General features: G+C 43.8%; 1 protein-coding gene across 2 annotated transcripts in view; it reads right to left on the bottom strand.

The window, feature by feature from the left end:
* Nucleotides 1-18736, bottom strand: part of COL22A1 (collagen type XXII alpha 1 chain) — a 238177-nt gene that overhangs the window by 137501 nt on the left and 81940 nt on the right. For both annotated transcript variants that reach the window (XM_081951041.1, XM_081951042.1), the window contains 7 exons: nucleotides 18018-18098; nucleotides 14136-14249; nucleotides 12354-12398; nucleotides 10729-10782; nucleotides 8151-8189; nucleotides 5600-5653; nucleotides 825-878 (listed from right to left, as the gene is read on the bottom strand). In XM_081951041.1, coding sequence (XP_081807167.1) covers nucleotides 825-878; nucleotides 5600-5653; nucleotides 8151-8189; nucleotides 10729-10782; nucleotides 12354-12398; nucleotides 14136-14249; nucleotides 18018-18098 — 441 coding nt within the window. The remainder of the gene's footprint in view (nucleotides 1-824; nucleotides 879-5599; nucleotides 5654-8150; nucleotides 8190-10728; nucleotides 10783-12353; nucleotides 12399-14135; nucleotides 14250-18017; nucleotides 18099-18736) is intronic.

Below are 18736 nucleotides of genomic sequence, written 5' to 3' on the forward strand. Positions count from 1 at the left end.
GGCGATATGAGCTCCCATTGCTTGCCCTAGCTACTGCCATCCTAGCAGTTCTAAAACATGCAAATGTGCATAGATAAATAGGTACCACTTCAGAAAGAAGATAACAGTGTTCCATGCCTCTTGGCACATGGCCATGGAAGCGTCTTCAGGCAATGCTGTCTCCCTCGGCTAAGAAACAGAGATAGCGTCCTAAAATTGGACCCTACTGGACAATGGGAACATTTACCTTTTAAAAAATTGCACTGTTGCTGAAGCCGATTGCTTGCACACTTGTAGACATAGAAGTGGATAGTTATTGTTTTCAGATCCCTGTGTTTCCACCCATCAAATTTCAGCCGGCAGACTTTTGTTTTCAGATAAATAAATAGCTCTGTTTTGTTGAACTGTATTGCTCAACTGCTCCAGTGAAATCTCTAGTTACAGCCCAGCATTTTAATGGATGACAACTAACATTCCTCCTTGGAGCTTCACAGAATAGATAATCTATAACAGGGGTGTCCAAACTTGGGAACTTTAAGACTTGTGGACTTCAACTCCCAGAATTCCCCAGCCAGCATGGCTGGCTGGGGAATTCTGGGAATTGAAGTCCACAAGTCTTAAAGTTCCCAAGTTTGGACACCCCTGATCTATAAGAAGTCTGTTTGCTCCCTTGGCCCAAAGATAGGATTGTTGAGGTTAATACACCGCTTTTTATTTTTTTTCTTAGATTTGGAACTACAATATTAATCCCCTAGACATGTTCCTTTCAATGAAGATTGATCCAAACATCTGGTTTATGCTACAAGAGAAAGAGGATTAAAAAGAGAGGAGGAAAAAAGGCTTACAGGTTCCCCTTTGGCTCCATCGCTCCCTGGGATGCCAGCTGTGCCAACAGAACCCTAAAACAATAAGGATGACGAGAGCAAAATGAATGGGAGATCATAATGATATTTAAAAATAGAATTGGCTTAAAACAGGAGACTCTGAATAATAAAGAAGATAAATCTAGGCACCCTCACCCTCAGCCACATTAATTTGGGAACTCAATAGGTGGCATATCATCCATTCCAAAATACATGGATTAAGCCATGAATTAATTATTTGATAAATGCTGTTGGAGTAAAGTACCGTCATGTCAATTTCCAAATTCAAAAGGGTTCAGGGAGTAGTTTATAAATAACTAATTGTGTTTTTTTTTTCCTTAATGAAGAGATCTACTAATACAGGAGCATACAGGTGTTTTTTGTTGTTGTTTATTTTTCAAAAATGGGGGCAAAATCCACTTGATTGTACTTTGAAATTCTTCATGCTCTCTGAGCTTGGTTGTTTGTTTGCAGACATTTCGTTATTCAACTAGGTAGCTTGCCCTGCCAGTTTTGGTGATAGAATAACGGAGTTGGAAGGGACCTTGGGGGTCTTCTAGTCCAACCCTCTGCTCAAGCAGGAGATCCTATACCATTCCAGACAAGTGGCTATCCAGTCTTTTCTTAAAAGCTTCCATTGATGGAGCACCCACAACTTCTGGAGGCAACTTCTGTTCCACTGGTTTATTGTTCTCACTGTTAGGAAGTTTCTCCTTAGTTCTAGGTTGCTTCTCTCCTTGATTAGATTCTATACATTGTTTCTTGTCTTTGCCTTCTGGTGCTTTGGAAAATAGGTTGACCCTCTCTTCTTTGTGGCAGCCCCTCAAATATTGGAACAGTGCCATATCATGTGTGTGTTTTCTTTCTTCCGCCTCCTTTCCATAGCTCCACCAAAATTGACATATTATCTACCTACCTATCAGTGGTGGGTTTCAAATTTTTTTGGAACCTACTCTGTGGGTGTGGCCTGCTTTGTGGGAGTGGCTTGCCTGCCATGTGAGCAGGTGGGAGTGGCTTGCCAGCCATGTGACCGGGTGGGAGTGGCTTGCTGGCCGTGTGACCGGGTGGGAGTGGGATGTTAGAAGATCCCAAATGAAGTTAGAAAGGCTGGGTCCCAAACCCAGCTGGCTTAACTGGGATAGGGTGAATAGGGGGTAGAGGTTCACAAATCACCAAGGACCCTCCTCTCCTTTCCCCCCAAAAGCAGAGGGCGTCAGTATTTAGAGGGAAGTCCCCCAACTTCCCCCCTTGGTGTGTCACTCTTTCTCTCTCTCTCTTCCCCCCCCCGTTTCTCTCCCCCCTTTCCTTCCTCCTCCTTTTCCTCTGTTCCCCCCAGTTTTTCAAGCTGAGCCATTGGGGGAGGTCAGAGGGAGAGAGAGACGGATTGAAGGGTGCAAAGAGATGGGCTTCCCATTTTGAGAAGCCTCCCTTAGCAAAAGATCGCTGACAGGAGGAAAGGGAGGATTCCCCACCCCACTTTTCCCTTCCCTTTCCACCTCTCAGCGATCTTTTGGGAAGGGAAAAGTGGGGTGGGGAATCCTCCCTTTCCTCCTCTCAGCGATCATTTGGGAAGGGAAAAGTGGGGTGGGGAATCCTCAGATCGCTGAGAGGAGGAAAGGGAGGATTCCCCACCCCACTTTTCCCTTCCCAAAAGATCGCTGAGAGGAGGAATGGGAGGATTCCCCACCCCACTTTTCCCTTCCCAAATGATCGCTGAGAGGAGGAAAGGGAGGATTCCCCACCCCACTTTTCCCTTCCCAAAAGATCGCTGAGAGGAGGAAAGGGAGGATTCCCCACCCCACTTTTCCCTTCCCAAAAGATCGCTGAGAGGAGGAATGGGAGGATTCCCCACCCCACTTTTCCCTTCCCAAAAGATCGCTGAGAGGAGGAAAGGGAGGATTCCCCACCCCACTTTTCCCTTCCCAAAAGATCGCTGAGAGGAGGAAAGGGAGGATTCCCCACCCCACTTTTCCCTTCCCTTTCCACCTCTCAGCGATCTTTTGGGAAGGGAAAAGTGGGGTGGGGAATCCTCCCTTTCCTCCTCTCAGCGATCTGAGGATTCCCCACCCCACTTTTCCCTTCCCAAATGATCGCTGAGAGGAGGAATGGGAGGATTCCCCACCCCACTTTTCCCTTCCCTTTCCACCTCTCAGCGATCTTTTGGGAAGGGAAAAGTGGGGTGGGGAATCCTCCCATTCCTCCTCTCAGCGATCTTTTGGGAAGGGAAAAGTGGGGTGGGGAATCCTCCCATTCCTCCTCTCAGCCATCTTTTGGGAAGGGAAAAGTGGGGTGGGGAATCCTCAGATCGCTGAGAGGGGGAAAGGGAGGATTCCCCACCCCACTTTTCCCTTCCCAAAAGATCGCTGAGAGGAGGAATGGGAGGATTCCCCACCCCACTTTTCCCTTCCCTTTCCTCCTCTCAGCGATCTTTTGGGAAGGGAAAAGTGGGGTGGGGAATCCTCCCTTTCCTCCTCTCAGCGATCATTTGGGAAGGGAAAAGTGGGGTGGGGAATCCTCAGATCGCTGAGAGGAGGAAAGGGAGGATTCCCCACCCCACTTTTCCCTTCCCAAAAGATCACTGAGAGGAGGAAAGGGAGGATTCCCCACCCCACTTTTCCCTTCCCTTTCCTCCTCTCAGCGATCTTTTGGGAAGGGAAAAGTGGGGTGGGGAATCCTCCCTTTCCTCCTCTCAGCGATCATTTGGGAAGGGAAAAGTGGGGTGGGGAATCCTCAGATCGCTGAGAGGAGGAAAGGGAGGATTCCCCACCCCACTTTTCCCTTCCCAAAAGATGGCTGAGAGGAGGAATGGGAGGATTCCCCACCCCACTTTTCCCTTCCCAAAAGATCGCTGAGAGGAGGAAAGGGAGGATTCCCCACCCCACTTTTCCCTTCCCAAAAGATCGCTGAGAGGAGGAAAGGGAAGGGAAAAGGGGGGTGGGGAATCCTCCCATTCCTCCTCTCAGCGATCTTTTGGGAAGGGAAAAGTGGGGTGGGGAATCCTCCCATTCCTCCTCTCAGCCATCTTTTGGGAAGGGAAAAGTGGGGTGGGGAATCCTCAGATCGCTGAGAGGGGGAAAGGGAGGATTCCCCACCCCACTTTTCCCTTCCCAAAAGATCACTGAGAGGAGGAAAGGGAGGATTCCCCACCCCACTTTTCCCTTCCCATTCCTCCTCTCAGCCATCTTTTGGGAAGGGAAAAGTGGGGTGGGGAATCCTCCCTTTCCTCCTCTCAGCGATCTTTTGGGAAGGGAAAAGTGGGGTGGGGAATCCTCAGATCGCTGAGAGGAGGAACGGGAGAAAGGGGGGTGAGCGAGCAATGGAGTGGCTTCTGAACCGGCAGGGGTGAGCAAGTGAGTGATAGGGGCGGGGCAGGAACTTACTTCCGGGTTCATTGTCCAACAGGTTCGCCAGAACCGGTGCGAACCGGTAGAAACCCACCACTGCTACCTATCATCCATCTATCTATCTATCTATCTACCTACCTATCATCCATCTATCTATCTATCTATCTATCTATCTATCTATCTATCTATCTATCTATCTATCATCCATCCATCCATCCATCCATCCATCTATCATCCATCCATGTCTGTCTGTCTGTCTGTCTGTCTGTCTGTGTGTCTATCATCTATCTATCTATCTATCTATCTATCTATCTATCTATCTATCTATCTATCTACCTACCTACCTACCTACCTATCTATCTACCTACTACCTACCTACCTACCTACCTACCTACCTACCTACCTACCTACCTATCTATCTATCTATCTATCTATCTATCTATCTATCTATCTATCTATCTATCTAAATAGCCAGTAAACTTCACATGATTATATTCAAATATCTGCAAACAACCAAGCTTAGGGAACAGCAAGGTCTCTATAATTCAACCCTGAGCTCAAATATTTTCTTCTACTAAAGGCTTTTTGGCATATATTGGTTGTAGTTTGGAAAGACGTCAGTGGCCACAATTCCTATAATCCCTTCCCTTTTTTTCTAAATAAAACTTACTAGGTTCCGCCAATGCAAGAGATCTGATTTCTATGATAAAGTGATAGAAAGCCACTTTTATCTAAACCGCAAACAAGTCAAGATAAACAATTGCTCATGTCTCAGTACCCTTAAAAATGCCATCAGATTTGTTCAACCTTCATCCCTTTTCCTTTCTCCACACTTCCCCTGACTAAGAGAAATAGAATATTAAAAGGGCAATTGGATTATAATCTCTCTGCTTCTGAGATGCTTAAAAGCCCAGTAAAAATCTCTAATGTTCTGTAATGATAACAGCCAAGAAATATTTTAGCACTTTAGACTTTTAGAACTACCCTGCTTCCCTGAAAATAAGACGACACATGCGTACTTACCACTCGTGATGCTTTGCGATGCCTCTGCGATGCTCCAGCTGCTCAGCGGAGCATTGCGCAGGTATCATACACTCTGTGAGCATGCGCGAAAGCCCCGAACAGCTCAAATACCGGTAAGGAGAGCCGGTGGGCAGGTGGGCCCTCCAGAGCACTGTACCAAAATGGTACTTGGTGTTCCAGGCAGGCATCGGTACGCCCGTACCGGGGTGTACCGGTCGTAACCCACCACTGCCACTGCCGGAACCCACCACTGACTGTACTGTATTTTATTTTATTTTATTTTATTTTATTTTATTTTATTTTATTTTATTTTATTTTATTTTATTTTATTTTATTTTATTTTATTTTATTTTATTTTATTTTATTTTATTTTATTTTATTGATGGTTACCTTTCCTCCTCTCTCGCCCATCAAGCCAGGTAAACCTTGGGGTCCCTTTTCACCCTAAAAGAGCAGAACAGAAAATATTTGCACAAAACATTGCATTCTCTTAAAACAGGTAGAAGGAATATGTGCACTAAAATCCACAAGAAAATCCTGTTGACATTTTTTGGAAAAGGAACTTAATCACAGGGTTGGCTAACAAGATACATTTCTCCGTTTCCCAAGATTTGTATGCCAATTTTTGCTCGAATATTTTCTGCAGGGAAAATTTCCCACCGTATCAAAACAACCAGCAGATGTCAGTGCATTGCCATGAAATTGCCATTTGCTTTCCAGGGAAGGATGAAAAATCAGAATAAAATATCACCGGCCCCTCTAAAGCCAAGAAAAGCCAAATTAACTTGTGAGCCCATCTGCTCCCCCTGAAATTCCTGTGGTGGCTGAGACATCAGCGGCTGAAACAGGCAATTACGGGATCTCAAAACAATTATATGCTCAGTATTTTGGGTTGGTGAATTAAACAGAAACCTTATAATTGCTGTGTTCCAATGGGGGGAAAACAAAACAAAACACAATTTAAAAAAAAAATCTTAGTTTTCTTATCTGGTCATGAAGGGACAAGCGAACTTACATTCTGAGGCTCCTTTAAAGACAAATCTTTTTGACAGGATGAAGTAGCATAGGGTGAAGTTTTCTGCCTATCTGTTCTGATCGAGGCTTCCCCAGCAGCACGAAGCCAAGTCCGAGTCCTGATAAACCCCTTTTATTTAATTGACAGTGAATTCCTCTCCAGCAAAGTCTTTCTTCTCCCACAGTCTTTCAAGATAGTTCACAATTACCGACCTTTATCGGGCTTGGAGAGCGGCCAGGCCGATATCTTTCAGACGCCGCAATACTTGGCAAGAATGCAGGAATGAACTAATTGTCTCCTGCAAACTCCACTCCCCTTTCGCTCCTCTTTTATTCCCTCTGGAAGGGGCCATTCATCATCCACCTGTGGCTTTACTCCCAAGTCGTCCCTTGTTCCTTAGCTGTTCCCTTCATTTGGGAACTCTGTGCATGCGCACACTGGGAACAGGCTCCAGTTGTTCTCCTGCCTCACTGATGTCTGACTCTGAAGGCAGCTGATAACAGTCAGACGGCCCTGGCCCCATCTCTGCTTCCAACGCAGAGCCCTCCCCAGACTCCAGTACTGGCCCATGTTCCTCCCCAACCTCCTCACTGTCCAAATCTGCTCTGTTGGCTTCTGGCAGGCCACAACACTATCACTCTGCTGAGTCAAAATACAGGATGAAATAAAAGCAGGGGAATGCAGTGATGATGTACACGAGTCCTCTGCCTTCTTAGAAAATAGGGAGCAAAAGAAGAAATCAGAATCAGGGCGGCATTTGTGGAAATGGTGCTGAATTTAGGAGGCCTGAGAACTTCAGACACATCTTTTACTCCTGCTACAAGAATGAAATATTTTAAGAAATACTAAAAAGGCAGTATATTTCCCCTAAAAGAGAAAGAGAAATCTTAAGGGAGACGGAAACTCAGAGCTTCAGCTCCCTCCCCCCCACCAGCAGATATTTGGTGCCCATTGAGAAGAACTGGGCCAAAACAAAGACTTTCAGCTCCAGGGTGATGGGATGAAGATATGACCCTCCAGGACATTATAGGATTATCTAGCAGCAGGGCTCACTGCATTGCGAAATCACCTGGGGACATTACATCAGCTCAAGGTTCAACCAAGCTTGATTCAGACAACCATGACTCCACATGGGACTCTGACTAGAGCAAATAGGATAAATATTCTTGCACAGGAACAGGAAACTCAAGTTCAAAGCCCCCAAGAGTCGGTATAAATACCTCTCGCTCTCCAAACCCATGTGCTCAGCTGCCCAGGACCTCAAACCCATGTGGTCCTGTCCATCCATAAACCACCTTTCCAATCAGCCTCCATGTTTCCAGTGTCTTTCTCCCCACTTGGAACTGAAACCAGATGGATATTTCTTCCAACAACATATATGTGTCTCTCATACAGATGCAAACAAGATAGACCTTGCACTATGATGTTGCACTCCCCATCTTGCAGATTTTAATGAATGGACAGGGAGATGGGTAGATAGATGGCTGGTTGGGCAGGTAGATGGCAAATGGATGGGTGGGTGGGTGGATGGAGAGAGAGACAGGGTGGCGGGAAATGCCTGGGAGGACGATGACGTCTTAAAGTTAATTCCAAATGCCAAGAAGATAAGGGCTTTCTGGATATATGGTGAACACTGTTCTATAGGGCAGGTATCAGTATTGAAAAAATCCACACCCTAGTTCCTATCAGTTGGCATCATTTATTAGAGGGGACCTAGAAAATGTCCAAACTATCCAATTTGGTGGGATTGGCAGATATCGTATGGGAGCGGTAGTCCACTAATAATATATGGCCTCATGCCAGGAGTTTTGAAGGTGCTAATCAGGATTTTGAATTTGCACCTGGAATAAAACTGGGAGTCGCACAAAATTAACACAAACTAGACCATATCCTCAAGATGTTCTTCAATTTATATTTGAATGATACCTTTTGTCCTTTTTCTGCTCGTCCAAATGTTTCCCCACCCTGAAAAGAGAAATTAATAAATCCAGGATCAGCAGATGCAGTAAAGATATGCAAAGTCAGAAATCATGCTAAACGGTAATAGCTTTGGAATAGCTATGGAATAACACACTGATTAATTGAACACATTCAATTAATAAATCATTGCATCTTCTTCTCGTATCAAGGTTGCAGAGCATGAATCAGATCGCATGGAAGATTCTATCCAAGATGTCAAGGAAAAGTATCTACTATTATTTACCTCTATAAGGTTCCCCTCGCACTTATGTGATAGTTGTTCCTGACTCTAGGGGGAGGTGCTCATCTCCGTTTCAAACCTGAAGAGCCAGCGCTATCTGAAGACGTCTCCGAGGTCATGTGGCCGGCATGACTAAACGCTGAAGGCACCCAGAACGCTGTTCCCTTCCCCATTTTTCTACTTGCATTTTTACATGCTTGCGAACTGCTAGGTTGTCAGAAGCTGAGACAAGTAACGGGAGCTCACTCTGCTACGCGGCGCTAGGGATTCGAAATGCCGAAAAGCTGACCTTTCTGATCAACAAGCTCAGTGTCTTAGCCACTGAGCCACCACATCCCCCAGCTTCCATAATCCCTAGCTAATATAGCTAATTGTAGGGGGAAGGGATAGTTGGTTGGGTACAATTGGATAACAATCAAATTGACAGAGTGATCTAGAATGTAACAGTTGAAAACCTCGTCTCTATTAGCCTTGCCATTTAATTGCTTTGAAACTGGGAAGGATCAGGACACCGTTTTATATTTCTCAATTATAACAAGTGGTTTTTAAAAGATAGCTGAGATGAATATTTTATGAAGGGTTGTAAAGACTTTAGATAAATGTCCTGGTGAATGAGATCTGAAAACTTCTAATTAGAATTTCCCCTGCAAGAAAAGGTGGTGGATTCAAGAACAATCTCTCTAATTTTGTGAACGTCGATATTATCTCTGCTTCCACTTTTTTTTTAAGGTAGTTCTTTAGATCCCTTCAGAAATCATTCGCAACGGAACTTTAGCTGTAGTGAGAATGTTGAGTCAGGGAAAACACAAGCATATGAACCAGGGCCGGGCTTCAAAAATTGCAGCAATAGGTTCACTCCCTCGTTGCTGGGTGGGCATGGCCTAGTTGGCCACAGCGGGGGAGGGGAGTTCACTCTCAGGATTTTTAGGCTTATATTGAGCCTCCGGGAGGGTGAAAACTGCTTCCCCAGGCTCCGGAGGCCCTCTGGAGGCCCTCCAGAGACTGGAAACATGCTGTTTTTTGGATTTCTAGTACTTCCAGTAGGCCCATTTTTCACCCTCCCCAGGCTCTGGAGGCTTCTTTGAGCTTCTGGGAGGGTGGGAATGGCCTCCCCTGGGCTGTGGAGGGCCTTCGGAGGTCAGAAACAGGTCCATTTCTGGACTTCAGTACCTCCGGTAGGCCCATTCCCCCCACCCACCGACCCGCCGCACGGGTCCTGCACTTACCTGGCATGATGAACGGGCCGTGTGGAGAGTCCTGGGAGGGAAGGGGTGGGCGTGGCCAGCCAGAGGTGACATTTTGGGATTCACCAAACTGGGCAGAATGCTAGCTAGAGGATCGCCCGAACTCGTGCAAACCCCCAGCAACCCACCTCTCACTAGGAACACATTGACTTATGTCTCTTGTAACCAAGATTTCTCCATATGGATAGGCAAAGACCTAAATCAGGGGTGGCCAACCTTAAGAACTTTAAGACCAGTGGACCTCAACTCTCAGAATGGCTGGCTGGGGAATTCTGGGAGTTGAAGTCCACAAATCTTGAAGTTGCCAATGTTGGACGTCCCGGATCTAAATAGAATTTATAAGTACCGTATTTTTCGGAGTATAAGATGCACCTTTTTCCCTCATAAAAGAGGGTGAAAATCTGGGTGCGTCTTTTATACTGAATACAGCACTTTTGGCTTCCTGAAATCCTGCCCCCTTTGCAAAAATGGCCTTGCATAGTCTTTAGGAGGCTTCCAGAGTGCTCCAGGGGGGCTGTGGAGGGCAAAAATGAGGGGAAAATGGGCCATTTTTTGCTTGTTTTTGCCCCCGCCAGCCTCCAGGAACGCTCTATAAGCCTCCTAAAAGCTATGCATGCACCTTTTTTTTTTACAAAAAAAGGCCCGTTTTGGGGGAAAACGGATCGTTTTTGGGAGGTCTGCAGAGTGCAAAAACGTTTTTTTAAAAATTTGCCTCTTCAAAATCTTGGTGCATTTTATACTCCGGTGCATCTTATAGTCTGAAAAATACGGCATGTTTACATGACTATGACTTTGACTCTCTGAAGAGGAAGTTTCTGCCATTTGCTTTTTCTACGATGAGAAGGTCAGGGATATTACTGTGGGCAGAGTTCATGACACCACTGCAGACCCCCTCCATAGCTAATTATTTTAAAGTCCAATATCTGTGTTTAGAATTTTGGTTTAAGTCAGTCCGTCAGGACCTATTTTGGTTTTTAAAACTGCATGAGTTTTCTCACAAGTATATAATTACATTAGGATAAAAAAAAAAGAATATTTAGGGTCACACAAATGTTCTTACTGGTTCTCCTTTGTCTCCCTTCAGGCCAGGAGGTCCAACTGGTCCAATGTCTCCCTTGACAAAAATAAAGTTATGTTAGCAAGAAGGACACTGACTTTTATTATCATAGCCAGGGTTTTTTAAGAGGAAGGGAGGGAGGGAGAGAGGGAGGGAGGGAGGAAGGAAGGAAGGAAGAGGGAGGGAGAAAGGAAGGAAGGAAAGAAAGGAGGGAAGGAGGAGGAGTAATCTATGGGTGCTCTTTGAGCTTGGTTTTTTTCTTGCGACATTTCATTACCCAACTAGGAATAACCATCACGGTTGAAATGGAGTAGGATTTGTGGAGAGGAGGAGGAGGGAGGGAGGGGAGAGGGAGGGGTGGGATAGAAGATTGCATAGACAGGACTTGTAGCCAAGAATATGGCTTTCATGCAGATGCTGAAATGGTATCTGCTGTTTCCAGAGCTACAGTATTAGTCCAAAAATATGCATCCACAAATCTTATGAATAAATTAGAATAAATAAACCTACAATGTATCTGACCCTTGGTCTTATTATACTGCCTTGTTCTAGTGCCCAATGGTCTAAATTCTAATAAACTAAGACAGCAACATAAACTGTAAAGCATTTACAGATGCCATCTGCAAAGATAGTAATGGAAAATATTATCATCCAGCCATTATACTGTGCAAACATAAATCATGGATGAAAAAAAAACATTAGAAGAAGAAGAAAAAATAGATTCCTTTAATACAATGCCAGTGTCTAGCAAACCACTCAACACATCAGACCAATTGTGTAGGCAGGACTGCTTTGAGTGTTAAACAGGAAACTGTACTGTATCTGGCACTGTTTTAGAGATGCTTTGGGGACATTTTAAATGGAATGAGTTTTTAAGGTTGATTTCTTATGCAGGCATCCTGTTCAATCATTGCATTTCATTCTATGAAGTTGGCTGCGGTTTAGCATTTCTGGAATCATCTTGCGTTCCAGCCATTGTTAAGATGATGACTATTAAAAGATAAGAGTGTTGTGGGGATTTTTTTTCTTTTCTTTTTAGCAATTTCTCATGTCTTCCCATGAAAGCCTCCCTTATTAGTTAAAGGGCTACAATGAAAAAAAAAAATGACTGCTTAATTTAAGGCTGCAAAAACAGTAGACGGTCAACCCTGAAGCAAACCTTAGCTGAGGCCACCTTTGTGGGTTGCCACAAGGCAGAAGAGGGGACAGGGAAGAGGAAATAGTTAACTGGGGCTTTGCAGTCAAAACAAGACGTTTTCCCGTGGGAACCAAGGTCGTTCCAACAGGTTGCTGGGGAGAGAAGGAGCGAAGTAACCAAGCAACGGGCCGGCAACTCTATTGGACAATGTGACTGATGACTCAAGGGAAGGGGAAAACTTTCACTTTTTAGTTAGGTGAAAACCGTGGGAATTTTCAGAGTCGGTTTTTACCAGTTGTGCCAATGTGATGTATCCAATAAACTGCTCTTTGAGGAATTTACCTGCCTCGGAGTTCTGCTTTCAATGAGTGCATTATTTGGAACGCTGACATAGAGGGTAGACCAAAAAGAAGAAGGAATCCTTAAGAAAGTGTATGCAGTTTATGTTTCATTTTTTAAAAAATAGATTTTGTTCCTTGGACACACCAACCTTTTGTCCTCTCAATCCTTCAAATCCAGGAAGGCCTCTCTCCCCCTGAAGTGAAAAATGGAGACTGTTTAATAGCAACATTCATCATTGCTTCTCACATGTTATGAATCCTGACTTTGTGGCTCTGCATGAGCGGCCTGCACCTCTGCAATAATTGCTGAAAGCAGATTAACAGAGTTGGAAGGGACCTTGTAGGTCATGTAGCCCAACCCCCGCTCAAGCAGGAGACCCTGCACCATTTCTGACAATGGACTGGCAGTCCAATCTCTTCTTGAAAGTCTCAAGTGATGAAGCTCCCAAAACCTCCAAAGGCAAGCTATTCCATTGATTGATTGTTCTCACTATCAGAAAGTTCCTCCTTGTTTCTAGGTTGAATCTCTCCTTTGTCAGTTTCCATACATTATTCCTTGTCTGGCCCTCAGGTGCTTAAATATTGGAACCTTGCTATCATATCTCCCCTGGTCCTTCTCTTCACGAGACTAGCCAAGCCCAGTTCCTGCAACCGTTCTTCGTATGTTTTACTCTCCCCAGTTCCCAAATCATCTTGGTTGCTCTTCTCTGCTCTTTTTCTAGAGTCTCAGCATCTTTTTTATTGTGTGATGACCAAAACTGAATGTAGGATTTTAGGTGTTGTTGTGAGGCCTCCAGTCATATTCCTTTTAGGATCTTTGGCCTGCCACACTCTCTCTTATTTTACTATGCTGTTCCATTAGTAGGGAATTGGGAGGGGGAATAGTAAGGAGCAGAATGTGTTGTTGTCAAAATAAAACATTCCTTTCTAGAAGGTCATTCTTTGTCTCTGCATCTCTGCACCTGACCGGAACTAGATGGGTGAAAATGCCAGCATGGCAGTGGAAGATTGGACTATGTGATGGACTTGTGGGTGTGAGAACAAGATCATGAACTTTCAACTGGGTGGAAAACCCAGGAAGCTTTCAGATTCGGGTTTCCCACAGATGTACCAACATGTCTCTCTTAATAAATTGGAACTTTGAGGAAAGCTCTGTCTTGGACTCTGATTTAATTCTGGATGATATTTGGAACACTGACAGTCGTCTTACTAAGGCTTTATAGAGTGGTATTAGTACCGCACTAGATCTTGATTGTATCCCTCTGTTAATGCAACTTAGGATTGCATTGGCTTTTTGGCTGCCGCTTCCCACTGAAGTTTCTGAAACAACTACATGGGACTAAAAAAAAAAAAACACCACTATGGTTTTAATTCAGGCTGCCATATTTAGTCTGTGAAATTCAGATGATGCAATTGTATGTGAGGAAGACCTTGAGAGACAGATGCAAGAGACGTTGCCTAGAGAATGATCAGAGAAGAGAGGGTTTGGCCCACAGCTGCATAACAGGTGAAGAAAGATGCTCAGAAGGGATAGCAATTGTACTTAGACTTACACTAGAAGCACTATCTGGATGGATTACAACAGAGGTGTCAACTCACGTCATCATGGCAGCATCATGTGACATATTGGGACTTTTCCCCCTTTCACTGGACGTGGGCATGGTCAACGCATGATGCATCCATCTCACAGGCCGGGAGTTTGATAGCCCTGGTTTACAACATCAGCATATTGCCCCAACAATTTGGGTCCTCATTTTACCAACCTCTGAAGGATGAAAGGCTGAGTCAACCTTGAGCCCATCAGGATCGAACTCCTGGCGAAGGGCAGAGTTAGCCTGCAATACTGCATTCTAACCTCTGTGCCATCACGGCTCCTAACATCTCGGGATTCCTTTGTGTTTATTTATAAGAGGGTGAATTCAGATACAAACCTTTTCCCCTGGAAGACAGGAACAGTTGACTGTCTTGGGAGGCCCAATGTGCTCATTTCCAACAGTTGGTGGAATTACAGGAGGAGGGACATCCGTCACCACGGTCACTTGACACTACATCGGTGAGAAATCAGAAACAATAATAACACCACATAAATAGGATTTAAATAGGATTTTTTTTTTTAAAAAAGAAAAGATTGGCATGGACATGTTTTTTCATGAAAAAAGAAATAGCTTACTTTTTTCAACAATTTAGAACTGGAAAAGATTTAGCACTACAAGACAGTTCTTGATTTATGACCACAATTGTGCCCAACATATCTGTTGTTAAGCGAGACAGTTGTTAAGTGATCTTTGTCCCATTTTTTGACGTTTCTTGCCACAATGGTTCAGTGAAACACTGCAGTTCTCAGCCCTGCAGTTATATTCCTTTTTAGGATCTTTGGCCTGCCACACTCTCTCTTATTTCATTATGCTGTTTCATTAGTGTAGTAATTGGGAGGGGGAATAGAAAGGAGTAGAATTGTGGAATGTGTTGTTGTCATTCCTTTCTAGAAGCCCAAGGTCATCTTTTGTCTCTGCACCTCTGCACCTGACCGGAACTAGATGGGTGGAGATGCCAGCGTGGCCGAGGAAGATTGGACCATGTGATGAACTTGTGGGTGTGGGGGTAAGATCATAAACTTTCAACTGGGTGGAATCCCAGGAAGCTTTTAGATTTGGGATTCCACAGTTTGTGCCAACATGTCTGTCTTATTAAATTGGAACTTTAAAGATAGCTCTGCCTTGGACTCTGATTTAATTGATGATATTTCCAACGCTGACAGCAGTTGTGAGTACAGAAACACAGTTGTTAAGTGAATCCGGGCCCCCCATTGACTTTGCTTGTCAGAAGGTCGCAAAAGGGGATCACGTGACGCCCCCCCCCCTCCCGAGACACTGCAACCATCATAAATATGAGTCAGTTGCCAAGGATCCTAATTTTGATCAGGTGGCCGCAGGGATGCTGTAATAGTTGCAAATGTGAAAAACGGTCATAAGTCAAAGTTACCATTGTAACTTTGAACAGTCACTAAACAAACGGTTGTAAGTCAAGGACTACTTGTACTCCTATTGATTCCAACTGCACAATATTGACGCTGAATGACTTCAGAATGATCCAAAGCTCTCTTCAAAGCTTCTTCAGTGGTGGCCTTTTCATGACCAGGATAAGTGCGCACTAAGCAGAATAAATCAGTCATGCAAACGCAACCCCTGATTCAATGACAGGAGTAGAAATGCTACATTTTAGAATAGAATAGAATAGAATAGAATAGAATAGAATAGAATGGAATGGAATGGAATGGAATGGAATGGAATGGAATGGAATGGAATGTAAGAGAAGAGAAGAGAAGAGAAGAGAAGAGAAGAGAAGAGAAGAGTTGGAAGGGACCTTGAAAGTCTTCTAGTCCAACCTCCTTAGTCAGTAAGAGTTTCTTGATGGCGGATAGTTAATATTATTTAAATCATTTTCATCATGCCACCAACACTTTTAGTGGCCAGATCATAGTTTTTGCACATTACAGTAGCTGAAATCCCCAAAGATTAAGTAATTGATGTAGCATTTTCCTATCTTTTTTTCTACCTTTTTTGTTTATTCCCCACTGAATTAGCAGGGGTTCTCCAATCTTGTGGTGGGATAAATATGTGGGGTGTATGTAGACACAAGTCACTGTTTTTGGATTCTAGGAAGGTTTAGGAAGACTGGCGTTCCTCACCCCTTTTTCAGTTCCCCCCCGTCATTTTTTTAATGTGGAATATAGAATAACAGAGTTGGAAGGGACCTTGGAGGTCTTCTAGTCCAACCCCCTACTCAGGCAGGAAACCCTACACCACTTCAGACAAATGGTTACCCAATCTCTTCTTTAAAAAACCCAATGCTGGAGCATTCACAACTTCTGGAGGAAAGTCGTTCCACTGATTAATTGTTCTAACTCTCAGGAAATTCCTCCTTAGTTCTAGGTTGCTTCTCTCCTTGATTAGTTTCCACCCATTGCTTCTTGTTCTACCCTCAGGTGCCTTGGAGAATAGTTTGACTCCCTCTTCTTTGTGGCAGCCCCTGAAATATTGGAAGACTGCTATCATGTTACCTCTAGTCCTTCTTTTCATTAAACTAGACATACCAATTCCTGCATCTGTTCTTCCTTTCTTTTAGCCTCCAGCTCCCTGATTTTCAACCAAACCAACCCCAGATAGCCATGTTGTATGAATGCAAAACAAAGGATGCTTTACCACTGTACTGATACTGGCATAGAGACTACATCTTAAGGTGATCCTGCCAAAATTGCTCTTCTCTAAAGACTTGCGTTTGGAGTTTTCACCATGCCAAGGCCACAGTAAAGGAGGAATAAGGAACAAAGCAAAGAAAAGGGGAAGGAGTAATTTAAAAAAAAACCCATCTATTTTGTTTCCTTTAATGATGCAAATGAAGCTCCAGGAACATTCTAGAGACAACAAAGTGGCCATCAAAGATGATTATTCCCAGTCTGATTGACTTTGTAGCACAATCACATGGCAGTGACTATTTTGATGATCTTGAAGACATTTCCTCACCAGGCTAAGTAACAAAATCAGAGCACCAGGGAAGAACGTTTGCCAACTTTGTTCCCCCATGCACTGATGAACCATTACGTGTAATGACATGTCTGGAATGTGACAATCAAGTTCAGAGAATGCTAAGAACCCAACAATTCAACCTTGAACTGCATTTATATTCTTCACTGTTAAAATTAACACAGGTAGGTCTGAACGTACAACTCTTTGTTTCACAACAGCTCCAAGTTATGATAGCCCCAGAAAAGGTGAGCTGTGACCTGTACTTGCATTAACAACTGTTGCTTTGCCCACATGGTCATGTGATAGCCATTTGTGTGTTTGGCAAACAGCTCACACTTACAACTGGTTGCAATGTCCGTTAGTCATGATTTGTGATTTTTTAATGGCAAAAAAACCGCATGCAGCATGCCTTAAGAACTGCTGTAATAATAGTTATAAAATCGAGTCTGATTTGACTTATAACCACAATGATTTACGATGGAAATTCCAAAACAAACCGTACTTGTAAGTTGAAGACTACTTATATTCTCCCTAGAATGGTGGCTGGTTTGTGTATGTATCTCAATTAAATGTAGGCCTTCAGTTGGAAGGTATAACAAGGAGCTATTGTCACATGGGTATCGTATTTTTCGGAGTATAAGACACATCTTTTTCCCTCAAAAAAGATGCTGAAAATCTCGGTGCATCTTATACACCGAATACAGCTTTACTTTATTTTACTTTATTTAGATTTATAAACCGCTCCCTCTCCCCGAAGGGACTTAAGCAGCATTTTTGGCCTTCCGAAACCCCGCTCCCTTTACCAAAATGGCCATGCATAGCCTTTAGGAGGCTTCCAAAGTGCTCCTAGGGGCTGGGGAGGGCAGAACTGAGCAAAAAACAGACCATTTCTTGCTCAATTTTGCCCCGCACCCCAGAATCTAGGAGCACTTTATAAACCTCCTAAAAGCTATCCATGCCCTTTTTTTGACAAAAAAGGGCCTGTTTTTGAGAAAAAATGGTTCATCTTTTGCTCGTTTTTGTCTCCACCCCCACCCCCAGGAACATTCTACAAGCCTCCTAAAGGCTATTCATGCCCTTTTTTTGAAAAAAAAAATGGGCCCCTTTTTGCCGGGGTGTTTTGGGGAGCTTTGCCAAGTACAAAAACTTTTTTTAAAAATTTGCCTCTTCAAAACCTTGGTGCGTCTTATACACTGCTGCGTCTTATACTCCAGTGCGCCTTATACTTTGAAAAATGTGGTATGTCCTTAAGCACATTTGCAAAGTAGGTCTACATTTTAAACTTACAGGTCCGGATGAAATATCACAGCAGGTTTCAAGCTCCGCATGTCGTGAATCACAATAAATAACCATCCGCTGAAGATCAAACTAAAAGAAAGAGAAATAATGTCAGTTCACTTCTGATCTAACTTTGTAGCAAAATAATGGGCCCACAAGACTATTTGCTGACATAATGCCAATTCTCATAGTGTCATTTGCTGTTCTGACCTAGGCTTCACAAAATCACAAAATTTTTGTCCCGACAAAAACCCCTTTTATTAAGCTAATGTGAATTCCTCTCATTCACATCTAGCAAAGTCCCAGAAAACAGTCTTTCAAGGGTGAATGTGAAGCCTGCAGCCATGTTCCTTTTGGATATTTGGCCTGCCACACTTCTATTATTCTACTATGCTGTTTCTATTGTGGGGAAATGGGAGGGGGGGATAGTACGGAGTAGAATGTTATGTAGTCAAAATGAAATTCCTTTCTAGATTGCCAAGGTCATCCTTTGTCTTTTCACCTATGCACCTGACCGGAACTGGATGGGTGGAGCTGCCAGCACGGCAGTGGAAGATTGGACCATGTGATGGACTTGTGGGTGTGGGGACAAGATCTTGAACTTTCAACTGGGTGGGGAAAACTGAGAAGCTTTCAGATTTGGGTTTTTCCAGATGTGCCAACATGGCTCTCTAAATAAATTGGAACTTTGAACAATACTTTGCCTTGGACTCTGATTTAATTTTGGA

This window comes from Natrix helvetica (assembly GCF_964273705.1).
Source record: "Natrix helvetica genome assembly, chromosome: 4".
NCBI classification, from domain to species: domain Eukaryota; kingdom Metazoa; phylum Chordata; class Lepidosauria; order Squamata; family Natricidae; genus Natrix; species Natrix helvetica.